Source organism: Equus asinus, chromosome 2 (assembly GCF_041296235.1).
Source record: "Equus asinus isolate D_3611 breed Donkey chromosome 2, EquAss-T2T_v2, whole genome shotgun sequence".
Taxonomy (NCBI): domain Eukaryota; kingdom Metazoa; phylum Chordata; class Mammalia; order Perissodactyla; family Equidae; genus Equus; species Equus asinus.
Genome location: NC_091791.1, coordinates 97331044 through 97352196, shown reverse-complemented (window position 1 = coordinate 97352196; position 21153 = coordinate 97331044). Strand labels below are relative to the sequence as shown.

At 47.9% G+C, this 21153-nt stretch overlaps 1 protein-coding gene across 7 annotated transcripts in view; it reads left to right on the top strand.

Moving 5' to 3' along the window:
* The window catches only part of ARNT2 (aryl hydrocarbon receptor nuclear translocator 2), a 169149-nt gene that overhangs the window by 15846 nt on the left and 132150 nt on the right, over positions 1-21153 (top strand). For 4 of the 7 annotated variants that reach the window (XM_014842659.3, XM_014842658.3, XM_070494241.1 and 1 more), the window contains exon 2: positions 20783-20897. In XM_014842659.3, coding sequence (XP_014698145.2) covers positions 20783-20897 — 115 coding nt within the window. Of the gene's footprint in view, positions 1-3992; positions 5601-10354; positions 10477-12004; positions 12127-20782; positions 20898-21153 lie in introns of those variants that run through there. The other 3 variants (XM_070494255.1, XM_014842660.3, XM_014842661.3) reach the window with 3 other exon arrangements.

Below are 21153 nucleotides of genomic sequence, written 5' to 3'. Positions count from 1 at the left end.
ACAGATTGATGAGTGACTTCTCAACAGCAATAATTCAAGCCAGAAGACGATAGGATAGCATTTTCAATATGCTAGTAGAAAATTATTGTAAACCTTGAGTTATGTACTTAGAAAATTCATCTTTTAAGAATGAGAGGAAAATAGGGGCTGGCCCCGTGGCCGAGTGGTTAAGTTTGTGTGCTCTGCTGCAGGCGGGCCAGTGTTTCGTTGGTTCGAATCCTGGGTGCGGACATGGCACTGCTCATCAAATCATGCTGAGGCAGCGTCCCACATGCCACAACTAGAAGGACCCACAACGAAGAATATACACTATGTACTGGGGGGCTTTGGGGAGAAAAAGGAAAAAAATAAAATCTTTAAAAAAAAAAGAATAAGAGGAAAATAAAAACACTTTTAAGACAAACAAATCAAGAGAGTTAGAAACTTCATTAAAGACCTTCTAAAGGAAAAGAAACAGGAAAAGTGGGACAAAGAGAAAGCAAAAAAGAAATAAATATGTGTGGAGAAACTTTTTAAAGCATGTGATGAAGAGTTAATGTGAAATGTGTGTATATGTGTGCGTGTCTGTGGATATGTGAGTGTGTGAGAGTCTGTATGTGTGTAGCTATAAACAATAAAAGGAAGACTAGATCCTCAGGAGGAACATTTTTAAATAAAGAAATAAGCAATTCAGAAAATAAATAGAAAAAATCAGATGAAATCATGCTTAGATTCATTGATAACTGATGAAAGAAAAGTCAAAACAAGATATGGTTTTTCCCTGTCAGTTGCGCAACAATTAAAAAACATTGTATCTTGGGTTGAACAGGAAGTTCGTTTATTTCTGGTTAATAGTAAATGTCTAAATTTTTTGATTCAAATGTGCTAATTGATTTTAAGAAAATATTCATAGTAAGAAAATATGTCATGCAGAAATGATTTTTGCAGTGTTGTTTATAAAAATGGAAGCAATCTAAATGTCCAAAAGTGATATATAATAGTTAAATTATTTTTATATATTTTAAATGGCATACCATTTAGCCATTACAATGATGATTTAGTTCTATTTTTATTGGCTGAATAAAGCTTCATGATTTATTAATTGAAAAAAGTAAATTATATCTATAATACGATCTTATTTATATTAAATATATGTATATTTTATTTGTATTTACATATGTACAGAAAAGTGTCCAGATTCATATTCAACAAAAAGTTAACTATAATTATCTCTTTTTTGTGGAAGTATACAATGTTTTTTTGGGAATCGTAGATCGAAGGGATAACGTCCGCTAAGAAGCAACAGTGGTGCTCCACTGCCTTCTCCCAGAAGAGAGCAGAACTTACTGCTACGGAATCGAAAAAGTCTGCTTTGTAAAAGCGTGTGCGAGGGACATGGGACACAAAGCTCAGAGTCTCCCCCTCCGTGCAACCTCTGCCCTCCTTCAGCCTCAGTTTCTACATTTGTCAGTTGAGAGCATTTCAGCAGACAGAGGCCTCAGGCAAATGGGACAATTCACCACTGTTGCTTCTTAGCGGACATTATCCCTTCGATCTACGATTCCCAACTTTCCTTCCCTGTCATCTGCTCCGATCCACATCTGCTCTCCGAATCCAAAGACAGACAAAAATAGCGTTGTGATGTGTAGCGAGCTGAGTCCTCAATATTTGTTTGGCACATACTTCATGCCAGGAAGTGGATGGGAAATGATGGAGAATTTATTTGATACAATATGTGTCACCGGAAGATTCTTCTCAAATTGACATTTCTATATTCCAGGCCCCCTTTTAGGATAGAAAGCAGAGGAAATTAACTTGACTGCTGTGGCTTTTCAGAACCAAGGAGAGCTGGTGACTAACACTGCTCGGTTGGAATTCCCAGCAGAGCCTTTGCCCAACCGAGGAACACCAGGCCCTTTCTCTGAACCACCAGGTCATGACTGCCCTCTGTCCTAGGAAGCAGCAGAGACCCCCCGACAGGCATGTTCTTCTTTTCCCTATTTTTACCCCCTGGGGAGTCACATCCACAGGACACCACTGTCACTCTGATAAATGCCAACAGGGCAGCTGTGGAGGGACATGTGGTTCTTGAGGCCCCACCAGCCATCACTAGGATCTTTCCATCCCCTCAGAAGGCTTCTTGTGCCAGTTCAGGTCTCCTCCCCAGAAGAGAGGTGATGACCTGATCCCATAGTTGTAAATTGGGCTTTTCCGGGTCATCCTCTAAGATGAGTGCAGCAGGCCGTATGACTGCATGTCCCTGGTCCTGGCCCAGAGATCTGTGCGCTCTCCACACCTCCCAGGCCCAACCAGCCTGTCCTCTCACCTGGTCCCCAGCCGTGGCTGACCACTTTTCTTCTAGACTCCAGGTCTAAGGTAGCCCCATGGGAAAACGGAAAGATCAACTGTGTGTCACTTATGTGATCAAACCAGACAGTCAAACCCATAGCAAAGCTGACGAGTCAAAGCCCTTGGATGCTACTGGGTGTGTTCCCTCTTGGGAGATCCCAGAGCCAGGAAGAACAATCTCAAAGGAGACAGACCCCAAGGGGACCATAGATTCTGGCTGTCCAGCCTCAACTTGGCATGTAGACAGCTTCAGGCTCTCCGTCCTGGCTTCTTCACACTCTCCTCCTTGCGTCAGTGATGGGCTGGGATCTGCCTGATCCTTCAAGGGTATTGGTTGTGACCTTGTGGTTTTTCTCTGCTCTGGGGGTCTCTTGGGCTTCAGTGACACAGAGAAATAATCAGAGTTGGGTATGTGGGCATGATGGGCCATAACCCCCCAAGAAACTTGAAAGCAGTCAGGCAGCCCGTGCAGGCCCACGGTGGGCACTGATGTGCGAAGGAAGCACTGCCTGCCTTTGCCTAGACGCCCACCCACGATCTCAGTCTGCACCTGCGCTGTGCTGGGCCCTGTCCTGGGAGGTGCGTGCCCGGGGATGAATCACACATTTTTCCTCTCCACACTGTGCCTTGGGGGACTTTTCCCACAGGCCGTCGCTCAGCCTGTCTTCATTTCTATCCTTCACCACAATCTAATATCATGATCCCCTCCATGGGGCACTTGGCACCAGTCAGGGAACCGACAGTGGAATTTTTCTGAAGAAAAATCAGTCGCCTGCCACCACTACCCCATCCCCCCAAACGAGGGCAACAACAAAACCAGCCTCAGACCCCACACTGTCGCTGCCAAGTCAGCAGCCTTGGGTCTTGTGATGGGCGGGTCCCTCCGTCTTCTCCTCATGTTCTTTGTCTGGAGGCCCTGGCTCTCTTCGTGCAGCTCGGTTGCTGGGAACAACAGGACCGTGACGGCATTGAATGGAGTATTCACTGCTGTTGCTCTTGCCCGTGTCTTGGTCACGGCAGGATCAGATCCCGGCCCCTCCCACCCCAAGGCTGGGCTGCCTTTCCTGATGCCCTCTTCCAGCCAACGGTTCCCCTCTGAAACCCTTGCTCCTCCCCAGTAGCAGGAGGTTTCCCTTCAGGGTCCTGAGGATGAACAGAGGAGGCCCCGCCTGCTTTCATCCAGCCCTGGTCCCAGGGGTAGTCCATAGCGGGATGTGGGTGGAGACAGACGGAAGGAGCTTGAGTGGCGTTTCTTGCAGGCCAGCCCCAGCTCCTTTCTGTCGTTGGTTCTTCCCTTGTCTTCTCGCCTGTGCCTTTCCACCTCGGCCTCTTGGACTCCCATTTCTTGTTGCAGGACCCTGTCTCTGCGTCCTGTCCAGCTGTTTCCTCAGCCTCCCCAGCTGTTGGTCCTGCTCATCCAGCTGCCTCCGCGGGCCTCTGCGGCCGCCTTTCGTTTGCCTCCACTGCTTTCAGCCTGGCGGTCGGCAGCTCCTGCCGGTCCACCAGGTCCCTCCATCTTGGTGCCGAGGGTGGGCTTTTCATCTCCGATACTTCTTCAAAGACCACCTAGTGGCTGAAGTCCTGCCAGGCCTTCGCCCCATGCTGGGCGTGCTTGGGTGGCCTCCTGGGTGGGGAGCATAGAGCAGGAGGTCAAGCAGTGGAAGCAGCTCTCCAAAATGACCCGCTGCTCTGGGATCTCTGCCCGGGGCCTCTCCTCATCCTCTGCCTCCGGGACAAGCTCAGGTGGGCAGCCTCTGTCCGTCCTCATGGCCCGATGGAGCTGACCACACACCTTGTGACCGTGTGACTCGGTGGGGAACCAATGCTGCTCTCTCCTGGAAGCTCAGCTTCTAAGATGGGGTTTTTTCTCAATAGGTAAAAAGGCAACTTCCGGTTCCCATCCAGCTCCTCCTCCTGTAGGGTGTGGACTCTGATTAAATACACATGCCTGCACCTGGGGTTCACCTGAGTCTCTGGGGCATCGTGGGCGGACGATGCCTTATGCACCCGTCAGCTGAGTTAGAGGGAGATTTCTCAGCTCCTCCTGGGATCTTCTTGGGCTTATTTGCTTAAACCAGAGGCTGGCAAATTATGGCTGAGGGACCACATCTGGCCTTCCACCTATTTTTTGTGTGGCCCACAAGCTAAGCAGGATTTTTAAGTTTTTAAATGATTGGGAGGGAAAAACCCACAAAAGAATAATATTTCACGACATGTGAAAATTATATGAAATTCAGATTTCAGTGTTCATAAATTGGCACTCAGCCTAATCCACCCATTTATGTACCATCTGTGTCGGCTTTTGTACCATGGCCACAGAGATGAGTGCTGGCCACGGAGACCCTGTGGCCTGCAAAACCTAAGATATCTACTGCCTGACCCTTCACAGAAAAAGTGTGCCGACCTCCCGCTTACATGGTCCAGACTGAGGGGGACTTCCTGCTCGGGCCGGAGCCTCAGAGAAACGAAATGATGTCCCGTGAGGTCTCGGAGCCCCGGGCCGTCATCCACAACCTGAGGGTGTGGTCTCACCATCACTGAGGTCTCTCCAGCCAAGCTTTCCACGGGACAAGGAAACCCCAGCAGCCTCCTTCTGCGGCAGGGGCTCACCCACTGCTCCCTTCCAGTATTGGGGTCCTGGAGGAACTGGGCCATGAGGCCACATCCTATGTGGTCTGTAACACCAAAGAGCACAAAAGCAATCCCTTAATCACTGAAAAGAAAACAGATTTTAATGCCTTGTATGTAAACATTTTTATAATTTTTCATATTTTATATTTGTAGAGTAATTCACTGTTGAAAAGTGAGCACAAAACGTATTTGTCGTAAGATGGATGAATACATTCATCAAGGGGATATAGTCAACAAGGAAACCACTTTGTTTCATAAAACTGTTTAAAGGGGATTTTCTATCTGCAATTTCCTTAATCAATTTCTTGTATAAACAGGGGGTGTGTTCACATTTTTTTTCCTTTTCAGGAAAGGCATTTTATAGAAAGAATTACATTTAAAGAAGGAGAAGGGTGTGTATCTTTTTGTTACAGTTCTACAAGATTTCTTGAATGGGAAGCTCTCTCCCTCCGTGAGCAGTGTGACACTGGGCATCCAGAGATGGGAGAATCACAAAGTCGCCTTTCTTTGGTGTACTCTCCATGCACAGCGGCCCTCACTGATGTTACCTTCATGCAGAGTCGATCATAGTACATGACGGCGCCGGGAAGGGAGCTGGAACGAAGTCTGGAGGGGCCTCGGGAAGAGGCGTTCTGGTGAAGGTGTGTGTTCGTTCGTGGTTTGTGTCAGGCGAGGCGAGCGTGGGCGGGAGTCAGGGATGTCACGGGGGCAGAGAAGGGTGACCAGAAAGCAACAGCTGGAGGGAATGGCTGCAGAGGAAATCGACAGTGAGGGGTGGAGAAGGAGGGGGCTCAGGAGAGGGGACACAGTGAGTGGAGCAGGGGATGGGGGTGGGGAGGGGGAAGGTGGAGAGGGAGAGGAGACGACAGGAGCAGGAGAGCGGGGACGCCTAAGGGATGAGCCCTGGAGCTCAGGTTAGGTGAGGGAAAAAGTGTTAATTCAACAATGCTTTTCGTGGGTTTTCCTTCAGTCCTGGTGAGGAACGTGTCTGCTTCATGATTTATATGGGTCCTGGCACCAGAGGTAGTGACCTCTTTCCTTGTGGCCATGCTAGTGTCTGTGGTGTAGACTATGCTGTCTACACACCACTGCATGTTGTCGGGGTTGTTTGTCCTGCTCTCCTTCAAAGGTGTCCGTGTTTGATTGACAACCGCTGAGGCCACAGTATCTGTGAGTCTCAAGTCTGACTGACTTTGTTGCTCACTGGTTAAACGATGTTCACCGTGAACCCACCCATTCGCCACCTCCAGAGCTTTCTGGACTCTTCCCACATGCTGCCCCTCCTGATTTGGGCCGGCGGGCACCTCCCGTTCCTGTATGCAGCTCTCTGAACTTGCCCGTTGTGTCACTTGTCACACAGCTCCTTGTCCTTGGCTGTTTGCTGGTCCTCCTTCCCTGATCTTCTGGCTCCATCTTTCCTTCCTGTATATTCAGGGCCTAACACTGTGCCTGGCTCCTAGTAAGTGCTAGGTAAGGGTGAGAGGGAGGGGAGGCCCTGAGGAGTTCACGACCAGGCCAGGTTTCCGAATGGTAGAATAACTGCTCCCTTCTCTGTGGAGGGAAGTGGGCCTCTGCCCCCCATCGCCCAGGAGCACCAAGGCATCATGAGATGGGGAGGAGAGGCCCAGTGGGGCTCCCAGGAGGCACACGCACGCTCTTCTGGCCATTGTTATCCCTTGCCCCCACTTCTGAGCTGGTGGCACCATCTCCCCCGCCTGGATAACTAATTTTCCAGTATTTCTTTGCTGGAGTCTCACCATCTCCATCTCTGTTATCCCATTTTGTCTTCTCTCATCTTGTCTGGCCTCGTCTCCCCGTTCTTTACACTTTCCTGAATATTTCAGGTTGTTTACCATCTACGTTTACTACTGTTCTAATCAGAAAGTGGTAGATATCACACAGCTGGGCACCAGGATAATGATGCTCCTCCCCGAGCCCGGCTGTGAGGGTGAATGAGGCCGCTGGCACCTTTCATGAAACTCAGGAGTTCCATGAACTCATCTTCAGATCCTGCCCTCACCCTCCACCGCCCCCTTTCCCTTCCCTTGGGGATAAGTTTGCTCAGCTGTAGGTGGCTACACAATTTCACGACTGCCGGCTGCTGCTCCACTCCCCCAGCTCTGGATTCAGGTTCCCAAGGGGCCTGCCCACGGAGTCCAGCATCCTGGATCTGCTCCTTTACTTCTCAGTTCAATCACTTGCATCAAAGTATCGTGTTGTAAGTGTTAAAAACTTAGAGATTATATAAAATGATAAGTGGGAAGTAAAATTCATATCTAATCTTACCACTCAGATATTAGTTTTGTCCCCTTTGTAGTGTCTTTACCTTGAGTCACCCCCTCCCCCCCCACCCCGCCTGAGTCTTTCTCTGGAGGTGCATTCAATTAAATCAGTTGTATTAAGGGTGAATGACTGGGCATCAGACTCTGTCTGGCTGCGATCGAGGCTGAAGCTGAATATCACCATCATTGGATGAAAATCTACATTTTAACAAAAAATAGGTTTGTTACCATTTTATTATTATTTATTAATAGCAGGCACATTATCACAGTTTGACCTCTAGATCAGAAGCTGTCGTATCTGGGCACTGCCCGCTGCTGGATTGGCCCCATGCGCACGGGGCTGCTGTTGGTGACACTGAATAAACATTCATTTCCAACTGAGTTTGGTGGAGGAACCAGCTATGTTGGGGGTACTTCCCATTTCCCTAACATTTCCTTCTTTTCTTTGTTGTCTTAACTGTTTCTGGAATGCCGATGATTTACCGTAGATTATCTTGATGTCCTTGATTTTGAGGATTTCCTCCCTTGTGCATTTTGACGAACAAAGCTGACAACGTTGGTTATTAATTCATCCTTGTAAAGATATGAAAACTTCTAAATAAGACTTTTCCTTGAAAGATGCATGGCCTAAACAGAAATAAAAAAAATGTAAAAGTCCTAAAGGTTGTTTATTGTTATGAAGGCCAGTATACCCAACAATGCCACAAAGATATTAATTACAACATACTCTGATAATCTCTTTTATTCTGTATGTATTATTATTTATTGTCTTATACACATCCTCGTTGAAAAAACAGTCTTCCTCAAGGTAGTAAGCTAATGCATTCTCTCTTAGTATTTGTGTTATTCCTCCATTCCTTTTTACATTTAAATATTTAAAGAGTTCTCAATAATTGGTTTTGCACATAAAATTAATAGCTTTCACCATATGGCTATGGGTTATCACACATTTTACTACTGCAATGATACATTTCTATTTATAAACCATCTGATTGGGAGAATTGAAACATATGTCATACATACAAGGAGACTTCCAATCTTAGTTTATGTAGAATGCCTATTTACATTTGAAAGTAAATACTCAGACTTGAACAGTAAGTTCGCATGACGTACCTAGTGTGTGGTGTTGGTGTTGATATACTGTAGATATAGATACCATGGTGACCTGTGTGATCATGTGGTCACGATCATGTTAGGGATGCGAGAAGTGATCCTGAAATAGGTATTCCACTGCTGGTCCTTCCAAAGGCCCAGGCATTCATTCAGAAGCCAAGGGCAAACAGTGGGTTTGGGGCAAATAAGGCGGCTGAAGTTGAACGTGGATGGATCCCTGACAAATGTATATTTGCATAAAGATTTTGTATCTTGCTCTGTTAATTTACCCTTAGCATTTCTCTGTAACATTCTTCTTTGAAATCATGAGATTTAATGGCTGAGTGGTTTTCGTCTGTGTGGCTATTCCATAATTTATTAGCTCTTTTCTCTTTATGTCAGACATTTTAGTTCATTTGTTTGGTTCATTTCTGTTCGACCTCAAACTGTGTTTGGACAGTGACCGTGCATCTGAGTCATTCATTTTCTTCCTTTCCCATCGCATCCTTGGCCGCTGTGCCCGGGGCCTCTGCAGGAATCAAGAGCTGGCCTCTCCCCTTTCACGCAGGAAGGTTCTCACCTATTTGAAGGCGGTTTCATCTCTGCTCTTGCCTCAGGGACTCTCCTCCAAGCAGAGAAGTTTTGTCTCATCAGCAGCTTCCCCTCCATGCAGCGTTTGAACTCCACCATCCCGTGGCCCTCTCTTGTATTTTTGAGTCTTGAGAATCAGCCCCCCTGGCAAGGTCTCCCCGATCAGCCCACACCCTGCGCTTTCTCCTGGGAGATCTGTCCTGCAGCATTGAAGACTCAGGCCGTCGGGGGCCACAGCCTGGTTTTAGCCGAGGTTCCCAGTACGACCTTCTCAGGGGCAGCCTGTCCCCTGACAGACCCTGATCCTTCCAATCCAAGTGTTCTGGCCTGTCTGCTGCGTGGCTGATGAAACCCACTTTCGTCTGATGGTCTCTGGCTGTGGGACTTGACTCAGGCCTGAGACGGGTCATGGGTGGATGTCGCATTGTGGTTAGATGCACAGGCCCTTGTTTGTCATCACGGAGGGGGGCCAGTTTGAGTGTGGAGTTCGCCCTCATTCCCTTGCTCCAGAGCCCTAACCTCAGCAGTCACCTCCCTCCCTTTCTTCCGTTGGAATTACTGGTTCCCATCTCCTTGCTGGGTCTGTGTTTTTCACCCTTTTTATAAAGTCCAGGGCAGAGATGCTGGGACTTCAGCCAGCAGGGTGCGTGTGGACACTAATCTCGGAATACGGGTGCTGACACGCTCGTGGGCTCTTGGTGCAGCACCCACCTTCCGAAGGGCACAGCGCATGCCCTCTCTGGCCTGGAGCCGGAGCTCTGCCTAAGCCAGCACCGTTAGCTGAGGTGAGAGGGCATCTCCCAGGCTGCCTGGGGATGAGTTCCAGTTCCCTAACGCCAGACCTGCCAGCCACCAGGAGTGACTCAGGCACACGCCAGGGCTTAGCATCCAGGTCCAAGAGGACCTGGCCTCTTCCTCCTTTTTTGGGCCCATTGGCCATCTCTTCCTGTGTCTGCCACCTCCTGCACTGCTGAGGGACTCCCGCCCAGCCTGCTTGTTGGATGAGGGCTGCCTGACACAGGATGCTCTAGCTAGCATCTTCTGAAGTCCAGCAAGGTCCTGGAGTCGAGTCTTCTGGCTCTCAGGCTATGATTTTTCTGTAGTGTGCCACAAAAATCCCAGCCCGTGGAGGTCCACTGGGGATCGTGTGCCCTGCCTCCCTTCCAGAAGTGGAAGGGACCCTCCCTCACCTGCGTGTAAGGAGGGACCCTGTCTAATCTCTCCCTGAAACGTTTTGCTAACAGTCTAGATATTTCAAATGTGTGTCGTGGTTGCACAAGAAACCCAAGTCACCGATTTTTTCAGGACCTAAGCAGTTAACGTTAGAAATTTTGCTGCAAATAAATTGATCAGTATGCAAGACAGTTGTCACGGCTGAATCATGGTCCACAGTTAAGGTAAACAGATCTGTGATGACATTTTCTGAGCGGAATACAAATGCGGCTCATTTCCTCCCAGAGGTTTCTGACATTTCTCCCACACGGATAACAGATTCTTCTAAGAAGGTATTGGTTGCAAGGAAGAAGGATCTTTGTTTGATCCCTCTGAAAAGGTAGGGCTGTGGTATTCAACGGGCTTTCTGTGAAAAGAATTATTTTATGAGAGAGAAAGATTGAGGAGAGCGTTTGTCCTGGTTTAGCACTCTCTGCTCACTCCTCTCCCACCCATGGAGAGACCCTTTTGGCTTTTTGTTTATTTAAATGATCATTGAAATAGTCTGTGTTTGTTGTATTGTGAAAGTTTGCATGTAATTAATTTTTTTTTAGTGCAAAGATCAAGGGATATTTTTCCTATTTAGATTCACTTGAAATAGTAGGGGGACAAAATTGCTTTTTTATTTCCTCATGTTCCTTTTAATCTGTGATGCTCTCAAGTTGCACATTTTCCCCCAGGTTTTCACTGCCTGTGCTGTATTATAGGAATTCTGCATAATATGTCTGCATTCGAAATGTGGAATGGTCTTTGGTTAGATGCTGCATCAGAAGCCAGATATGTTTTCTGTGTTACAAAGAAGCTTTGAAAATCCTTAGCTTGTACTGATGTTAAAATGAGCTGAAAACCTCATGGCAACTGTGTTGGGCCAGGCGGTCGGTCCCCTCGCCCCTGAGTGACGGGAAACAGCATTTCCTGGGGGATGTTTGCGTGTGGGGTCAGACTGCTGTGGATGGAAGTATTTCTGTCTGTTTGTGCATTTGTCATTGGTCACGGTCAGGGACCCTGAGCGGAGATCTACTCGCCAGGGTCATCTTTGGGGTGGGGGAGTAATTCTGCATCTTGTGGGGAGTTGCAGTTGGGGTAAAGGGCAGAAAGCTCCAGAGACTGGACATGGATGAGACTGGCCATGGACATGCCTCTCAAAGGGATGAATGAGTCTGCCCAGAAATCCAGGAGCAATCGAAGGAATGCATTTAGGAAAAGGGCACCTTTTTAACATGCTTCGTTCCCCCCAAACGTTTCTGCAGTCCCTTGCCAGAATAGCACAGGGTGGCCTCCTCCAGGAAGCCTTCTCAGATCCTCCCAGCCGTTCCCACAACACGGTATTCAGTCTCTCACGCAGCATGCAGCTCTCAGTGTGAAATTACCCGGCTCCGTTCTCCATCACACTCAGAGGCAGGATGGGGTCCTTTCAACTCGGACTGTCCAGCTTCTGCCACAGGTCCTGGCTCAAAATAAGAGCTTTTCAAATGCTGCTTGTAATTGAAACAGGGCTGCATTTTCTTCCAACGACCTCCGCAAAAGGAAGGGAATGTCCTGATTGACCCCATTTCTTAGCTGGAGAAAAAAATAGAGAAACAGAGTCACATAGTGATAAAGCTGGAACTAGAACCAGACACCTGTTGAGCACGTGGCCGTCTGAATAAAATGGACAGAGGAACGCTAGATGCTCGTGCCTCTCCTATGCTGCGGAATCCCCGGGTACCAAGCACACGGCATGGTAGTGTAAATATGCGGCCAACCCAACCATATTTTTCTTCCTCCTCCAGAAATTTTTTGCCCCGTGCTGTCTCAGTGTAGGAGGATCAGGTGACAAGGCTTTTTAGAATCTTCCCTTTCTGGGCTCTGACGGTGACACATTGTGTATTTTGAGGCATTGACATCATCTCTTTCCTCCTGAGTGCCCTCTTTGCGGCTCCATCATTCAGGTCCTGTCATCTTTCACCTGGACTGCTGTGACCGTCCTTCATTCACAGGAGAAGTACAGGTACAATAAGAATGAATCACCGGGGCCCTGACCTAGACTGGGTGGGGAAGGGATGGGCCAGGGACAGACTTCCTTGGGAAAGTGATGTTTGAGCTGAATCTGAGAGACTGTTAGCAGTTAACTTGGTAGAGAGAGGAAAGAGCTTTCTTGCCACAGTAGATAGCATGTGCAAAGGCCCTGAGGTGGGAGGAAACTTGATGTGTTCAAGAAACTGATAGGGCAGTGTGGCCAGAGCTGAAGAGGTGGGCAGTACCCTGACCACACAAAACTGGTTGATCGTGGCGGGGAACTCCACCTTTGTGCTGAGAGCAAAGAGATGCTGCTAGAGGATATGAGCAAGAGCCAGGCTGGTCAGATCTGGCTTCCATGTGGAGAATGAATGGGAGAGAGAAGAGGTGATGCAGGGAGACCAAGAGAGGTCCTGAGGTCGGCCAGCAGCAGAAGCAGAGGATGGAGAGAACTTCATGGGTAACGGTAGGACTCAGTGACTCGGTTTGGGGATCATCAACAGAGAAGTGATATTGAGGCCAAGTGCCTGGATGACGTCATCTGGGGGGAGAATAGATGGAGAGGAGGAAGCTCGAGGTCTGGGGGAGGCGGGGGAGCTGGCAAAGGAGACTCAGAAGGTGGGAGGGATGTGGCACCTGGAGACCCAGGAGAGAAGCCCAAGATGAGGAAGTGGGGAGCTGCCTCCCACGACAAGGCGGGGGGCAGGGAAGGGGCTGTCTGCCTTCTCCAGATGTGGGCCCTGTGATGGGGCAGCTCTCTCGTGGGTGACGGGGCCGAAGTTCTGACTATGGAGGGCGGAAGGGAGAATGGGAGGAGGAGACCTCGAGGCGAGGCCCGCCGGGGAGCAGGTGACTTTGCACACATGGCAGAGCCTGCTTTCCAGGTGGATTGAAAGTTTGGGATGCGGGCGTCCCGTCGGGAGAACGTGCTCCTGTTCGTGCTTCTCTGGACGTCTCTCCCTTGTGTGCATTCAGCCCTCAGCCAAGTGGGGATCAGGGGAGGGCCACGGCTCTCCTTTCCCTTGAGCCCCTCGCCGGGGTCCGCTTGGGCTGGCCAGAGGGTGCTGGAGTCGGGGGCGGATGGATGGCTTGTCCAGCATTTTCCGGCTCCCTGCTGGCCTGTGTCAACCCTCCGAGGGCCGTGTGGGGCTGTGGGGCCCCAGGGCTGGTATGGGCGCATGTGCACCTGCCCAGGTGGAGCTTTCAGGGACGAGAGCGTGTTGTCAGCGAGGGAGGAGCTGTGTCCCTATCAGGTCCAGGGCGGGGTGTGTGCACACGTGTGTGTGTGTGTGTGTGTGTGTGTGTGTGTGCATGTGAAGCCCTGTGGGGACATGGTGGGTGTGGAGGTTGGGCACTGTTCTCAGCGCTTCACTGACAGCAACTTCCTGAGTCCTCAGAACAGCCTCCGGAGGTGCTTCCTGTTCTTGTGCCCATTTTATAGGCAGAAGACTGAGGCCCAGGGGTGTTAAATTGTTTGCTCCAGGGTTGTGTAAACACACACACACACACACACACACATAATGTCTGCTTTAGGAAACCTTCTTTTCTTGGGGGAAAGTAAAATGGGAGAAGGAAAATGACTTCTTCCAGGTGTCTTCAATCAGCCATCTTCCTTAGTCCCCGCAGTAACTGTGGGTGATGTGGGTGTTCTCCTGGTTTTATAGACGAGGGATCTGAGGCTTGGGGAGCAGAAGCAGCTTGCCCAGGACCCCACAGCTGGATGGAGTGACTCCAGAGCACGCACATTCCCTGCACGGCACACGGCTTCCATCTGGGGCTCTGGTTGAGAATGTCGGCCCGGGGAGGGTCTGCTGGCCGCCTCGCCTCTGCCTGAGCACCAGGAGGGGCCGTGAGGGGCGGGCGCCCTACAGAGTAGCCCACCCTGCCGCTTCTCCAGCCCCAGCCTGGGGCAGGGCTCTGACCTCTCTCTGCCCAAGTTCCCTAGTCTGTGAAATGGGTTGACTTGATGCCGATCTCGTGAGACGGATGTAAGGCACAGGTGAAGGGCTCGAACACAGCACCCAATGTGTCTTATTATGTTTATACAAAAATACTGTAAATATTTTATATAAGATTTTATTGTCATTATTAAGCCAATCCATTCTATTGTGAGACACTTTTGTTATTGAAAGGGTTCCCCTTCCTTTGTCTCATTCACTCATTGCTTCTAGTTCTCCGGCTATGTATGTTTCTACTGTGTTTTCCATGTGAAACCTTTAAAAATATTTATTATTCTACTTGTGATCATTAAATTAACACATCATTAGATTAACGTTAAATTTACACACGTTCATTGGAAAAAGACTTAGTACATTCAAACACAGAATGAGCTTTTAGCAAAAAATAAAACTCACCTATAATTCCTGTCACAGAAATAGCCAAGTTTAACACGTTGGTGTTTGTATATCTGCCCTCCGGCCTTTTTCTGTGCATGTAATAAATACACACACACACACATGCGCGCGCACACATTCTCAGGACCGTCCGGTGACACACAGGAAATTGTATGTCTCTTGATGCAGGCTGCTGAGTTTTCCTCCGGAAAAGCTGGGCTTGTGTGCGCCCCGGGGCAGGGTGACAGTGGCCACATGCTCACCCGGGAGGCATTTGAGGTGACTTGTTCTCTGCACGGATCAGTGGTCAGCATCCGCTTTTTTTCCTTTCAGAGTAAAATTCAGAAACCCCAGAGCGAATCAACAATGTGCTTACAGGGCTGCCTCCTGTCTAAAGCCTCCTGTGGAGGCTTCTCTGCTCTGTTTGAGGAGGCCGCATCTCAGAGACCCTCCCGTTGGACCTGGCGAGTGGCCTTCCTCCGGCTACCTTTCCTGGTGGACGTCACAGGAGCTTTGCTCTCATATATTTGAGTCATATAGAGAAGTTTCCAGATTTGGGGAGCGGGTGGTCACTTTCGTAAGGAAAGCTGCAGCTGACCACGTTGGGGGATGTGGACAGATGACAGAGGAGAGAGACCTGTTTTCTGTGTTTTTTGTTTGAATGTATTAAGGGGTGGCTCCTAAAAGACATCAGAGAAAACTAACCTTTAAAGTGAATTTTAGTCTCATTGATTGCATCTTCCATTTGGTTTATTTGGTATCTAAAACGCTATTTTAGTTACCATAATGGCATTTGGTAAAATGAGACATCTGTTCCTTAAAAAGCTTAAAAAACTAGGGATAGAAGCAGAGTTGTTTGACATCACAAAGCATACGCGTCTTAAGGCAGCAGGTCGTTCCAGTCAAATTCAGCAACCGAGCAAGGCTGTTGACCATTGCCATAATCATAATTTTTATTGTGTTTTAGTGGTTTTTCCCCCCTGGGCACTATGCTTGGCTCTTTACATATATTATCTCTAATTTTTAAAATGACCCTTCAAAGCAGGTCATTATGACATTGTGACTTAGAGTGGACCAGTCCCTCTTCTTGCCAAGAAGTGTTGGAGTCGCGATTTGAAACCAGGTATGTTTGACTGCCAAGCTCCATGGTCTTTCTGTTACCCAATTGTAGGTCATTATTACTGAATATTGTTTTTGAAGTTCTGGCCAAAGAAATAAGACATGAAAAAGAAATTAAACGTTTAACTATTTGAAATGAGAAAATAGTATTGTTATTTGTAGTCCATAGGATTTGTAAACTTAGAAAATTCAGAAGAATTAATGAAAAATTGTTAGAACAAATAAAAAAATTTGATGAAATGTCAGGACACACGATAATGGCCCTAGAAACTCTTTAACCGGGCACGCAAAGTTTACACAGAACAGCGAGGGGGGGAAGGCAAGACCTACCTTAACTGCTGGTCACATCAGTTGATAGCACTTATGACAGAGTTATTGCAACACAATTGTCTTCATAGCGACTAACCAGTCAGAAAATAATGTCACAATATCACATCATTGTAACAACACAAAGCACCTAGAAATAAGCTGAATGAGAAACTTTGGGGACCTATATGATGAAAATGAAAACCTTTATTGAGCTAAAGAGGACTTTTGAGTAAATTATAAGCATATGTCAGTTCTTGGGTGAAAATTCTAAATATTTCAAAAATGTTACTTTTCCCCAAAATTAATTTGTAGGTTCAAGATAATACAATTAATTCCCAATGGAGGTTAAATTTTGTATCTTAATCAAATTATTCTAAAATTTAAATGGAAGAATAAGCCAGAAAGAAGAACAAAGATAATTCTTAAAGCTAGGAGTAGTGAGAGAAACTTTCATCACTAACTATGTTCCAGTGGGATGATACCAGAGCAAGTATAGATAACCAGATAATTGACAAAGAAATTGATATTCTAGAAACAGACTCCTTTTTATGTATGAATAGAAGATAGGATAGAGGGAGCATCAAAAAATCTTTACAAGGGTCTGTCCCCATGGCCTATAGTGGTTCAGTTTGGTGTGCTCCGCTTCAGCAGTCCTGGTTCGCTTCTCCAGTGTGGACCTACCCCACTCATTGGTGCCCATGCTGTGGCGGTGACCCATATACAAAATAGAGGAAGATTAGCACAAAATAGAGGAAAATGTTAGCTCAGGGTGAATCTTCCTCAGCAAAAAACAAACAAACAAAAAAACAAAAACAGAACAAACAACTTTATGATGAAAAAGAAGGACTCCTGAATGAATGAGGTTGGGGCAATTGATCTTTAATTCTGCTATGGACTGAATTATGTCTCCCCAAAATTCCTGCATTGAAGCCCTAACCCCAAATGTGACTGTATTTGGAGATGAGGCCTTTACAGGAGTAATTAAGGTGAAATGGGGTCATAAGAGTGGTGCCCTAGGATTGGTGGCCTTATAAGAAGAGAAAATGTGAGCACATGGAGAGAAGGCGGCTGTCTGTGAGCCAGGAAGAGGCTTCCTGCCAGGATCTGAATGGGCTGGCACCTCAATGCTGGATTTCCCAGACCCAAAACTGAGAGAAAATAAATTCCTGTTGTGTAAGCCACCCACTGTGTGGTATTTTGTTATGGCAGCCTGAGCTGACCAATACATCTTCTTAAAATTCCACCTCTTAAAGCTTTCTCTAGTATTAAAAAATCTTTCAACCTGAGAAGCAAGCAACAGATTGGAAAAATATTGGAAAGCTATTCAGAAAATATCACAAAGCTCTCTTGTCTTTATTATAAAAGGATATCGGTCAAATAGATGAGAAGGAGGCTCTGAATCTCGGCAGAGAAACGGGCACAAGGTGTACAAATGCAGTTTGCAAAAGAAGAAATAGAACTGAGATGGGACAAGCCTTCTTAAGGGGCACTTCCTGTCGCCACTGCAGGTGGTGAACCACGTCTTTCTGTCGTTGATTGTGACACATATGAGCCTCTCATTTTCACACTATGTTGATTCATTTGCATATGTCTCGCTTGTCCCCTCCCCTTGTCCCATAGTGCGCTGGCTTTGTCACACAGGCAGGTCACATGTAAAGACTGTGGCTCTCTCAGTGTATCTGCCACGTCACCCGCATGAAGTGTGCGACTTCTCCATGGTAGAAGCTGCTTGTGTCCACCTGTCATCAGGCACCCAGCTCAGAGAGCCCCAGGATGTGCCTGGTGGGGTCTGGTGGAGGCAGGCTGGTTGTGGGCCTGCCTCACAAAGCTGGCCCTTTCGCTGGGCGGATGACACTTAACCACGGGGAACAGCCAGGGGAGCAGCATCAGACGTGACATCAAGACTGGCCTGCCCCAGCCTGGCCCCGGGTCGACTCTCAGCACCTGTGCAAAGTCACTTCATCCCTTTCTCCTTACATCCCTCCTCCATCCATGTGAGCAAGGGACCAGACTTTCACTGTTCCCCAACCCTTGCCCCGTAGCCAAGGTGCTATGCAGCTTTAATTTCTGTAACTTGTATTACAAAAACAATTGATATTTTGGGGTTCCCAAAATAAAATTGAACAAATATCGTTTTTCCCTGACTACGCATTGCCTTCCATTTGTCACTTCCTTCTTCCCATGTTCCTGCTCTGAGCAGGAGGGAATTGGGACAGGGGAAGGCAGGGACCTTTCGAGGTTTGCAGACTGTGACTGAGATCTCTTCCAGCCTGACATTTCCTCATCTCGAAGGAGGGAGGGAGCTGTTGGCTTTCAAATGCTTAAACTAGTGTCGCGTGGAACGTTAGCTGTGCAGGGAGTAAATTTTAACAGTTTCCACGATTAGAGCCCTTTATGATATGCTGGGTTGACCAAAGTTAGACAGACTTCCTCATTTGGGGCTGCTCAGTATGTCGTTAGTGGACATTGGGATCTCCAAGAGAGGGGCTGAGTGTGTGGTGTAGGGGAGAAAGACATTTCCTCTCCCCAAATGGGGGTTCGTCTGGCCGGAGAATGAATTAAATTCACATGAGACAGAATAGCAAGAGAACATTAAACAAAGCTTTATGAGGAACCATGGCCCGGGGCCTTTCTTCCAGAAGGAAGAAAGGGCACCGAAGAAGTGGGGTGCACAGAATGGTTATATACCCCCAAACAGGGTGTTTTACATGTGATTGAAATGTCCCTCCCACAATAGTCACAAGATTGCCCTTTTGGCACAGGGCTTGATGGACACAGCAGGTAGTGGTCTGCTGTCTCAGAGGGTGTAGCTGGAGGCAAGTCGATTGTCTGGAGCTGGGCGGTCACAGTTGAGCTCAGCAATCAGTTCCTAGCCTAAAGAAAGATGCTTAATCCTTAAAGAAATGCCAAAGTTGGGAGGGGGAGGGAAGTTAGTTACAGGAGGTTACCAGACTAGCACAATAAAATGCAGATTGAAGTCCTTGCCTTTGGTATTGATTCAGAGTTTTTAGAGAGAAGGTCATCTCCTTTCTTCTTCCTGGTACAGAGAGGGAGACACCTTTTATAGATAGAGATTTACCTTACAAATGTAAACGTGTCCTAACAAAGAGCAAGTTCCGTTCCTCAGAGCCTCCTTCCCTGTCCCAGTTTATCAAAAGCAATCAGCCTCAAATAATCCTGATGCCAAAGAGACATATCTTGGGGTGGCCAATTTCAGGTCCCCACAGTGGTTTTTCCCTAACTTGTTAGGCTACGGGACGCTTTTCTTGGAGAACCTTCAGGGCCTGTTGCTCTCTGGGGCTCATTTTGGCAGGTGGTGACTTCTGTTGCCATCCGTGTTTGCACTAGCCATGATCCACCCTTTGTTTTGGGACTTAATGTACTTGACATGTGTTAGCCTTCATTTCAGAAAAAAAATACAGATGTCTTATCAGACGCAGGCAGATGATAAGGTCCTGAGATCATCACTGTTAATACAGTCTCGTGGTCACAAATGCAGCACAGTAATTGTCTAAAGGGAGAGCATTACTTTAAGAAAGGGATTTTTTCTTGAGTCCTTTTTAATGCGTATCTTGGATAAAAACAGAAACTGTAGAAGCTCTCAAATTTTTGTGAAGATAGTGGAGTAGCTAAATTAAGATTTTGTTTATTATTGTAAAATTCTTCAAAAATTTGAGTAGAATAGTTCAAGTTGGCCTTAGAATGTGTTTATTAAACACACTGTCTTTGGATGTAACTGTGGGGCAGCTGTCAGATGCTGCGTGGTTTCTGGAAGGAGGCAGAGAGCAGAAACCTGCACCATCTGGGCGCCACCGACCTCCCTGGGCATTTGCTCCCGATTCCCGTATTTACCCCAAACTGTCTCTTTGAAATATGTCTTTGTAGACTGTTGCTTTGCCTTCGGCCCTGGGAAAAAGTGGCGCTGAGAAAGGCGAGCTCTGTGCAAGTCTTTCCCCAAGAACAATAAACAGAATCGTGGAGGCCACTCCAGTACTGATCTTGCCATTTGATGGTCTGAGGACAGGGTGTCCGAGGTCAGGAACCCCCACAAAGTGGGAAGGAGAAACTCAGTACCTGTGTACTTTCTTTGACGTTAGGGATGTGTAACATTGCCTTTACAAGCTTCCAAACATGTCTAGCTCATAAGGAATAATATACGTGATAATGATGCCCAGGAAAGATACTCCTGTCTAGTAACAGACCTTCTTATTCTTTAAATTAATGTTTGTTCCTGGAAAGGCCTGGCCGTGGAGAGCCAGGGCACTTTGGACTGGAGCCCACACTGGCTCCCTGTGAGGCCTGGGTTGATGCCTTTAAGGCCCCTGGACCTCACTGAGCTCATCATGAATGGAGTGGCCACACAGGGCTCTGTATGCAGGGTGCTCAGGGCAAATTTAGGGGGGGAGCAGCCTTTCTGCTTGAACACAAATGCCCAGGATGAGCGCAGAGCGTCGGCGGCCCCTGCTGCAGGGGATTGACTCTCCTGACTCTAACTGGGTTTTCTCCGTGTGGGTACCAGCAGTGGGGACCAGCAGTGGCTCTTTCCCTCAGGCTTTAGCCATGTGCCTGGATTCCTGGACATCGTACCTGCCTGCAGGTGACCAGGAGATGGGAGTCCCTTCTGAAAGCTGCTAAGCTATACTGTTTTTTACCCTCTAAACTAAATATGGGTGCACTGCCCAGGGGTATCCTGTTCCAGAGGAGAAAGGCAGAGCCCAGAGGGGAAGGGCTCACCTGAGTCAGGTAGTGACAATGGCAGGGCAGCCCCGGGACCCAGGTCCTTGGGCTCTCCTCCCAGGAAGTGCCCTCAGTACCATTGGACAATTTTCTTGCTTGTTCCTGGCATTTCTGGCATTGACAGAACCTCTCGTCTTTGCTGAATTCCAGAGATGGCTTCAGACATCCCCGGATCAGTGGCGTTGCCCGTCGCCCCCATGGCGGCCAGTGGCCAGGTGAGGATGGCTGGGGCCATGCCTGCCCGTGGAGGAAAGCGGCGTTCTGGGTAAGCGACCTCGGCGTTTCCAGGAATTGGGCCTAATACATGTTGAGCAACAACACTCTTGACCTGTTAGGAAAATATCGTCCCTCCTCCTGGAGAATAAAGCTCAGCAGTTTGCATCCTGTTTAGAATTTGCAAGATGCCTAACTATGCATGTGATTTGCCTCTAAGTGTTTCAGGCCTCGGCACCCAGCTGGGGACTTCTGTTTGCTTGTCCTCGTGGTGGGAACACGCTCTGTGATCCTGCTGGGCCGCGCTT